Source organism: Capricornis sumatraensis, chromosome 3 (genome assembly GCF_032405125.1).
Source record: "Capricornis sumatraensis isolate serow.1 chromosome 3, serow.2, whole genome shotgun sequence".
Classification (NCBI taxonomy): Eukaryota; Metazoa; Chordata; class Mammalia; order Artiodactyla; family Bovidae; genus Capricornis; species Capricornis sumatraensis.
The window spans coordinates 71,451,592-71,460,944 of NC_091071.1; the positions used below are offsets into that span (position 1 = coordinate 71,451,592).

The 9,353-nt window shown below is 43.3% G+C and overlaps 1 protein-coding gene across 1 annotated transcript in view; it reads left to right on the forward strand.

Moving 5' to 3' along the window:
* LRP2 (LDL receptor related protein 2) overlaps window positions 1-578 on the forward strand; it is a 146,042-nt gene extending 145,464 nt beyond the window's left edge. The window contains exons 78-79 of the mRNA XM_068968453.1: window positions 170-241; window positions 417-578. Of these exons, the coding sequence (XP_068824554.1) occupies window positions 170-241; window positions 417-578 (234 nt within the window). The remainder of the gene's footprint in view (window positions 1-169; window positions 242-416) is intronic.
* Window positions 579-9,353: the final 8,775 nt, after the last annotated feature.

Sequence of the window (9,353 nt, forward strand, 5' to 3'; positions counted from 1 at the left end):
GGCCCACCCATGGGAGAATTGAACAATTTCCTGCATGGGCCAGGTCATGTGGTCCCAAGTTCCAAATTGCTTTTTCCCTCTGTAGGAAGAAATTTAAAAACCTAGGCTGGGAGGAAGAAACAAAAAATTCCATTACCAAAAGTTTTCTGTTCCCCTCTTTTTCGTTTAGCCAACAAAATGGAATATCTTCAAACGAAAACCGAGACAAAATACCAACTTTGAAAATCCATTCTATTCCGAGGTAATTGTTAACAATTTTTCTCAGCCCAGGCATTCTTTCTTAGCATTAACTTGCTAAATCAGGCATGCACTCAGATTATTCTGAGCAGATTGGCCACAATTTGTCTTCTCCACACAAAGCCATTTTCCATCGTGTTGGAAGTAAGTGACAGATTCTTGTTTCTTTGTGGTTTTAGATGGAGAATGAACCAAAGGTCAGTGCTGCTGTGACCCCACCTCCATCACCTTCTCCTCCTGCTACGGTTTCTTGGAAAAAAGGCTCAACTCCAGGCTACAGTGCAACAGAAGACACATTTAAAGACACTGCAAATCTTGTTAGAGAAGACTCAGAGGCATAACTGTGCTGGCTATTTAGGGAATAATTAGAAACACACTTTTGCACATTTTTTTTTTTTACAAACAGATGAAAAAAATTAACATTCAGTACTTTATTAAAAGAATATATTTTCCCCCCTGTACTCCTGTAGTTGGTACTGTTTGTGGAAACAATGCCTTGTGTGTCTTTTTTACTCATCTCATATTTTTACAACTAATTACCACCTTGTACTATATGTATATCTTTGCACTGAAACTCTCTGAAGGTAATGCTATAAATATATTGTACATTTGTAAATTTTGGAAAGATTATCACATCATTAAATTTGCTAATGAAAGTATCTGCTGAATTGGTTGGTGATCATTACATTCAATGATCCACTGAAGAAAGGAATTGACTCGGGGCCTTTAGCAATGTCAGAAGAGGCACTACCCTAAGACCCTATAGCATTATTAAGGAAGGGAATCCAGGCCCCACTCTTAGGTCTGTTTTCACTCATCAGCACTTAGTGTTCAATTTGACCTGATGAATAGTATATCCCTAGAGATGCAGATGATACAGAAGGTTGAAAAAACTATTCAGTTTCATCCTTCTGCCTGTTGGCATTATCCAATCAGAACTCTGGTTCCTATTATCTCCCTAGCTACCAAGTCAACATGTTTATGTTAATGTCTGAGAAAAAGCTCATGTCCTTAAGTCTAAGTATCCTGCAAAGAGTTTGTAATCTAGTCACCTGAACTTTCATGTGATGGACCGTGGGGTGATCGACACCCTTTCCTGGCATCTCAGGTGGTCACCTACTCTAGAAACTGGAGCTGAATGAATGAGAAGCAAATCTGTCTTCAGAAAGGAGGGTGCGAAGCAAATACCAGCAGAGCAAAGCCTCAGCTGGATTTTGTGTTTCTCTGTGTGAAAATTTTCCTTGTAACGACTATTTATTTTCTCAATTGAACATGAATAGAAAGGGAAACCATTCTTATTGAGCCTGGCTTAGATTCTTTAGCAAAATCATACGTTTGTATCAGAATGTATTGCAGGGTCTAGCCTTCCTCCTGAATCTAGACTCTAGTCTCCACAGCCGGAACTGTGGCAGGAATACAGTTTCCACACTAGGTAGCATTCCCGGTTCTCTGTGCTAATAATGCACATTTTACAACAATGAATGAATGAGTGTATGAGTGGAGAGATGGATGAATGAAACATGTACTACTGGTGATTTTATTCCCGAGTTCTCAAAATATTTTTTGCTCATATTTTGAGTGCTTATTGTAATTATTTTGAAATGTACTTTGATTAGAAAAGCGAATGGAAATGATGCTGCTGAAAAATTTCTAATAAAGGTGTATTTTATCAGACTTCTGCTGTGTGCTTTATAAATCCAGGTTATGAATTGATTGTATTTTGCTGTGCGTGGAGCTTGGGACTTTGAGGGCTAGGCATCAGGGAACCAGGATTTCCCGGGGTTCAAGAAGGGAGGAGAAGGAAGAGGAATCCACAGGTCATGTAGCCCCGAAACTGGCCTGGGGGGTGGGAGTGAACACAGGAGGATAAAGTGTAGGTTTCCACCTGAACTCTGGGCAGGCAGCCCCCTCAGTTGCCTTAAAGAATCATCCAATCCCCCTCCCCTTTCCTTCCTCACAACCTAGGACCCCAGCCAGTTTCCCACTTTGGATCTGATGGGGATGGGAAGGCAGCAGCAAGGTCACAGCTGGAGAGGATTTTGTTCAGCTTGCCATTTGGGCTCCAATGGGGTGTGTGAGCCATACCAGCCCAAAGTCAGAGTCAAAGGGAGTTCAAAACGATTGTGATTTCCAGCTTTGGTATTTGCCTTAGGCCTTAAGCTCAATAAGAAATAATCTGGGGAATTTAAAAAATGAATTAATTTCCTGCTTAGCTTCATTTCTGGGGCTCCCTCGGAAGGACCTAGAAAGCATGCTGCTGCGTGTCTGTTCTCAGCCATGTGAGCTGGTACTTGCGGCTGACCGTCAGTGGGTGGTTCATCCCTCCTTGGTTGGCTCTCCCAGCTGGGGTCCTGCCCCTGCTTTATTCTCTCCTGGTGAGAAGTTATGCCAGGCGTGTGTGTGGCGGGGGAGGGGGAGATTGGGAAACAGGGTGCTGTTTAGAGGATGGAAAAGCTGATGTGACTCAGTATCACATCACATGAAGCCAGGTCCATCCTAAAGGAAATCAACCCTGAATGTTCATTGGAAAGACTGATGCTCAAGCTTAAGTTCCAATACTTTGGCCACCTGATGTGAAGAGCTGACTCATTGGAAAAGACCCTGATCCTGGGAAAGATTGACGGCAGAAAGAGAAAGGGGTGACAGAGGATGAGATGGTTGAACGGCATCACTGACTCAATGGACATGAGTTTGAGCAAGCTCCAGGAGATAGAGAAAGACAAGGAAGCCTGGCATGCTGCAGTCTATAGGTTCACAAAGAGTCAGACATGGCTTAGTGACTGAACAACAATCACATGAAGTGGAAACAATTTTACCAGCAGAAATGTGCTATTGCACAGTGTAAAATCACAACCACGAGAAGGTTTGTCCATGGGAAGCTGTTGGATCACACTGGTCATCTGTCTAGAGCTTCCCATTGATTTTTTTTTTTTTTTACTATCCCTTACTCACTCACTTGCCTATGTTCTTACCAGCATTCAGTTGCAAACTCAAACTTAACTATGAGTTTAAGGAAAATGTGTGAGAGGACAGCTTTTAGTGGGGAATTCCATCCATTAATTCTCAGCTTTTTTTTTTTCCCTGAATTAGGAAAAGATCACTAATATTTGATTTTTGAGATAGAGTACATTAGGCTGGCTCAAAAATGAGAACTAGTTAGGCCCTGGGGTGAGGGAGGGGTCTGAGGAAACTGGTTATAGATATACATTCTGGAAAGAGGCCTGGCCCCACAGCCTGGAGCCTTGGGTTGCCCTTGAACTCTCAGCCTCTTTTCAGTCTTCCCCTTTGCATTCATCAAAGTCAGAAGCCATAAGTCATACTGAAGATGACATATGATTATATGTTTCATCTTTTTTAAAAATTCTAATTTTATCTTGGAGTATATTTGATTTACAGTGAAAAGAATTTGGACATACATGGAAGGTGTCTAAAATCTGGGAGAGGAAGGCCAGCTCTGGAGAGCATTGCCTCATGCCTCCAGTGGTCCTAACCATGGCCATCTCAAGGTGAGGATCAACAAAAATCACTAGGCTTGTCAACTCCTGAAAGTTACCAGCTTTGTGGAGAACATTTAATCCCACCAATTATGTGCCTCTTCCTGGAAGTGAATTCAGAATATTTTGTTTGAAAATCAACCACGTGTCTGCATTCACTTTGTGTCCATAATATTCTGGAATAAACTACAGGAGACAAAGCAAACAGGTCTCCAGAAATTATCTGACATCACTGAGTCCACTAGCTAACAATATAGTCATCGAATGCTGTCCCATCTTATGCAGACTAGAGAGGAAGGGCTCATATTTCTGCTCCTCTGATAATTAGCATCCCCCAATGATCGTCATTTGCTAAGAGCACACTTTTCCAACCAATTACTTCCATCACAGGGGCTAGGCCATCTTCCTGCTGCTAATCACTGAGCCTTAGCTGCTGCTTCTGTGGAAAACAGAGATGGGGACTATGAGAGTTCAGTGCGAAAATACATCAATATGTAGAGAGTATATGCAGCCCACTGCCTAGCACCAAGCCCTGAATCCCCAGTAGCCATGATTTTGATCATTATTAAATGGAAGAGAAGGGAAGAGTTTTTTTTTTTTTTTTTTTTAATGAAGAAATGTACTTTGGGCTTCCCAGGTAGCATAAGTGGTAAAGAACCTGCCTGCCAATGCAGGGGATATGGGGTCAATCCCTGGTCTGGGAAGATCCCACAGGCTGCAGAGTGGCTAGGCCTGTGCACCACACCTACTGAGCCTGCGCTCTGGGGCCCAGGAACTGCAGCTGCTGAACCCTGGGTACCCTAGACCCTGCGCTCAGCAGCAAGAGAAGACACTGCAAAGAGAAGTCCTTGCGCCGCAACCAGAGAGTAGCCCCTGTTCACCACAACTAGAGGAAAGCCTACATGACAATGAAGACCCAGCACGGCCAAAACGAGCAAATAAATAACATCAATTTTTAAAATAGAAACGTATTTTTCAAATCTTTGCAGAATGCGATTTCATGTTTAATTAATTAATTACTTTTGGCCACACTACGCAGCACATGGCATCTTTGTTCCCTGACCAGGGATCGAACTTGTGCCTCCTGCAAGTGCAGAGGCCTAACTCGTAGACAGCCAGGAAGTTCTCCGGGAAATGTATCTTTACAAGCTCCTTGGGGATTTTAACATGAAGCCAAGGATAGAAGTACTAATCTAAATAGAAGTCGCTAATCTTTTTTCTAATGATGGATGTTATAGGGGTGGTCAAGAATTTCTCCGGGGCCTGTGGAAGAATGCATAGATCTTGTATGTAATGAGGCTGGAGTGTAGATGATAAAATGTAGAGTCTCATTTTACTGTCATGCAAGAGTAATGGGAAGGCAGTAAAGAGCCCTGGGTGTGAAAGATGGGGATCCCGAGGCTGAGAAAGGGTGAGTTCATACTCCCATCACAGGCTGGGGAACATGGCCCAGGTTTTCCCGGTGCCCCATATCCAGGCTTTCGCTGAATTAAAGAACAGGTTGATGTAGGAATTTGATAGAACATATTTAAAGCCTATTCTTCTATCTCTTCCCATGTTTCCAGACTCCAGAGGACTTTAATTATGCTCTCTTAGTTTCCCTAAACTCTGCTGTGGCTGCGATTCCTCAAGAGGCCTTTTGGGCGCCAGAGAAGAGGAGATGAGAACATCCTGAGTCTTCTTGACATTAGAGACTTTTACCTCACGATGAGTGGGATACAGTCTATTTCCAAGAGTGCAACTGTATATTTATTGCTTCTAAGTTTTCATTTGTCGAGATTTTTTTTTTTTTTTTTTGCAAATTTGAAATTTAAAGGATAAGCAATCTTGAGCTGTTCTTGGCAAAAGTGCTTTGCCGCTGTTTTCCAAATTTTCAAGGGACTGGATTCATTCAGTGGAGGTCAACGGAGATGCTACCATTTGCTGCACAGAAATGTTCCCCACATTATGGAGGTGGTGCTTGGACTCTGGGCTCAGGAAGTCCATTTACCTGTCATTGGCCTTCACTCAGGGCCTCGCGAAAACAGACAACACTCATACGGGCAAGGAACCCCTCTCTGAGAGAAAGGGAACCTCTGAGTGGCCATGGGACCTTGGATCAGTTGTTTCACCTCCCAGATGGTTAGTAACTATCTGGAAAGTGAAGTGGTTGGACAAGTTTATTGCTAAGTTCTTTGGTTTTCAAGTTCAATGACTTCTCTCTACTTCAGTCTTAATTTGGAATTTGGTTCAATTCAAAATCACTGCCGCTGTTTCAGTAAGTTCTAAGCCTGTTACATCAACTTCAAAGAAGACAGCTTCAATTATAGCTTCTTAGTTTTTATCCTCAAATGCTGTCTCTCTCTAGGTGAGCTATCAAAGAGATACATTTTAGAAAATCTTTTCTTTTTCTGAAGTATCTGAAAGCCTGCCGATAAGGTTCAGGCCTGAAAGTTGCCACCAGGGATTTATTTTTGCAGGAAACTCCTGCAAACATCCTTTGTAGAGCCAAGGCCGCGGGGGTCTTTCATGGGATCCCAGGCCCACGGAGTGTTTCCTAAGGTGTATGAAGGGACCCTAGTCAGAGAGTAAGGCTGGCTGGAGGACCAGGAAGTCACCTCTGACGAGCCACTGGCATCGTGCAGACTTTTGATGAGATGCGAGGCCCTTAAATGGGCTCTGGATGAAAGAACAGGTGAACCTAGGAGTAAAATAAATTAACTCTGATTTTCAATTCTTTGCATGTTAAACCTGAATTTACTTTTTAATGGTGGTAAGATATATATAACGTAAAATTTTAAATTTGGATTTTTAGTCATCTATCTGACATCGGGAGCTGTTTTTGTTTTTGTTTTTTTTCCCCAAGATGGCCTTAGAAGGCTTCCTGTAATGGCTTTGAAAATCACTGAGGCATGGTATTCCTTCTGATATTCTGACTGTGTCAGGGCCCATGAAAAGAGGTCAGAAACCAGAGCTCAGCTCAGTCCAGGCCAACAGGAAATGCCCTAGTCTCCTATGAGAGACATGGGAATTACTTCTCAGAAGGGGCTGGGCTGCAGTGTTCAGAGAGCAAAGCTACCACTTAATAACTTAAGCAAATCGCCGCATTGGCTTATCTGGAAAGGTGAAGTAAAGTTGGAGCCAGGACTGTTTCCCTAACTAGCTGGCTGACCTTGTAAAACCTGTTGAGTTCCTCCAAATTTCTGTTTCTTAACTTAAAAAAAAAAAAGAAGATAAATTCCATAGGGACACCAAGAGGACAGTATTTATTTATTCATTCTACAAATGTTGAACAAGCATCTACTAGGTACCATGGAATGGTATCAAATAGTAATAGCTAACATTTCCAGAGCGCTTTATGTAAAGTATCTCATTTGATTCTGGAAGCCTTATACTGAAAGTACTATTTCACTATTTTACAGACCAGAAAACAGAGGGGTAGATAGACAGCTAAAACCACAGATAGCAAGCTGCTTTTTTATTTTTAATAAAAAATTAGAAAATTATATTTTGGTAATTATAGTTATAAAATAATTCAGTGATTTTGTGTAAATGATAAAGCACAAAACAACAAGCTCTGACACAAGATCATGACCTAGGAAAAATTTTCCTTTACTTCCTCCATTTTATTTCTGTAGATTGTTAGTGACCTGTACTGTCCAGCAACGACAACTGTGTGAAAGTGAAAGCGAAAGTCACTCAGCCGTGTCCGACTCTTTGCGTGGGCTACACACTCCATGGAACTCTCCAGGCCAGAATACTGGAGTGGGCAGCCTTTCCCTTCTCCAGGGGATCTTCCCAACCCAGGGACTGAACCCAGGTCTCCAGCATTGCAGGCAGATTCTTTACCCGCTGAGCCACAAGGGAAGCCCAACAACTATAAGAGCAGGTATTTCCTGAAGGTTTCCTATGTTTCCAGGACATTTTCTAAGCTCTTTCCAAGCATTAACTCATATAATCCTCCCAGCAACTCTATGAAGTAGGTTATCATCCCCATTTTATAGATGAGGAAACTGAGCTAAGAGAGGTTAAATAACTTGCACAAAGTCTTAGAGGTATTACGTGTTGGATCTGAGACCCTACCTCAGTCCAGCCCCTGAGTCCACACTCCACACCCCTGTGGCCTCATTGAGTCCTCCCACAGGCTGGCGAGGAAATACCCTGCCCCACTCCACCCCCAGCTAGGTCCCTCTCGATCCCCGTCCTACTCTGCGCTGACTGCCCAACAGCTTCTACTTTTAAAAACCTTTCCTAAAGCCTGTCTAAACTACCAGTTCAAAGGAAGCCTTCAGTGACTCGTATGCTACTGGATTCAGGTCAGTGCTCTCTGACCCCTGTGGGTTAGTATTCTGGCTTCAGGTAATGAAACTGTGATTTAATAAGAGCCCCCGGAGGAGAGGTCCCACGAGGGGCCTCCCTGTGCTGGGCTGGCTCCTGGACTCCTTCCCTAGCTCAATGCTGGCTTCTCCCTCTGTGAAGGGCCACACCGGCCTAGCCCAGCTGTGCCCACCAGCAGTAACCTTTTCTTCACGCAGTCATTAGTATTTAAATATAGAACGAACCAATGCCTCGATTTATTCTGTGGAGAAATAAATCTGCCAGGACAGGCTCAATATTCCTGGTGCGTCTCCTGCTGTGTCTGACCCGGCAAGGCTCTTGTTTCTGAGAAACAAAAGAGGCAGAAAAATGTGAAAAGCAGCCTAAATGATTTTTCTGAGCTCTGCCTCAAATGTGTGGTAGAGTCAAACAGCTCAGACAGCTAACCCTACCCTAATTGTTATTTGTTATTTGTAATTTTCTGGGCAGGGAGGAATGGTGTGTGTGCGTGTGTGTGTCTTTCTTTAATCAAGCAAGATGCACACCCTTTTTCTGCCTTCACAGGACCTTCTAAGCTCACCTCCATTCTAGTCCTGGTGCACATTTAATAATCCTTTTTCTTATTTCTCTCTCTCTCCAACCCCATGTCAGTGTCCCAGGGACCATGACCAGCTTTCACTTCTCTATCCATAGCTCCTAACATAGCACCTGGCATGTAATGAATGCTGAATAAATGTTAGGTGAGCTTTCATGGTGGCTCAGATGTAAAGAATCCACCTGCAATGCAGGAGACCCGGGTTTGATCCCTGGGTTGGGAAGATCCCCTGGAGAAGAGCATGGCAACCCACTCCAGTATTCTTGCCTGGAGAATCCCCATGGACAGAGGAGGCCAGCCGACTCCAGTCCATGGGGTCGCAAAGGGCCGGACATGACTGAATGACTAAGCACACACGCAAATGTTAGCTAAGGAAATAAATGGAAAAAAAAAACCCTAAGGGCTACGGCAAGAAAGAAATCCATCAAATCCTGAACCTCCAGTGGAAGGAGAGTGCTCTTACAAACACGTCTGTCTTTGGCCTACTTCGCTGGGTGGTTCAGGGTTCATGCGTGTGAGGTTAGTTGGTCACGATCAAGTGCCATTTAAATTTGTGTCTTGACTTTTTTCTTCTGAGCTCCTAGGACTCACAAAGGCTTTTCATTGAACAGAATGGTTAAATGTTGTGTAAAAGACATCTGAAGAATTAAGCTCATGCTCTTCCAGAAAGATGACTGAGAGGGAATGAGCCATCACTGAAAGCTCACCTTTATGTAGGTAGGAAGGCTCCA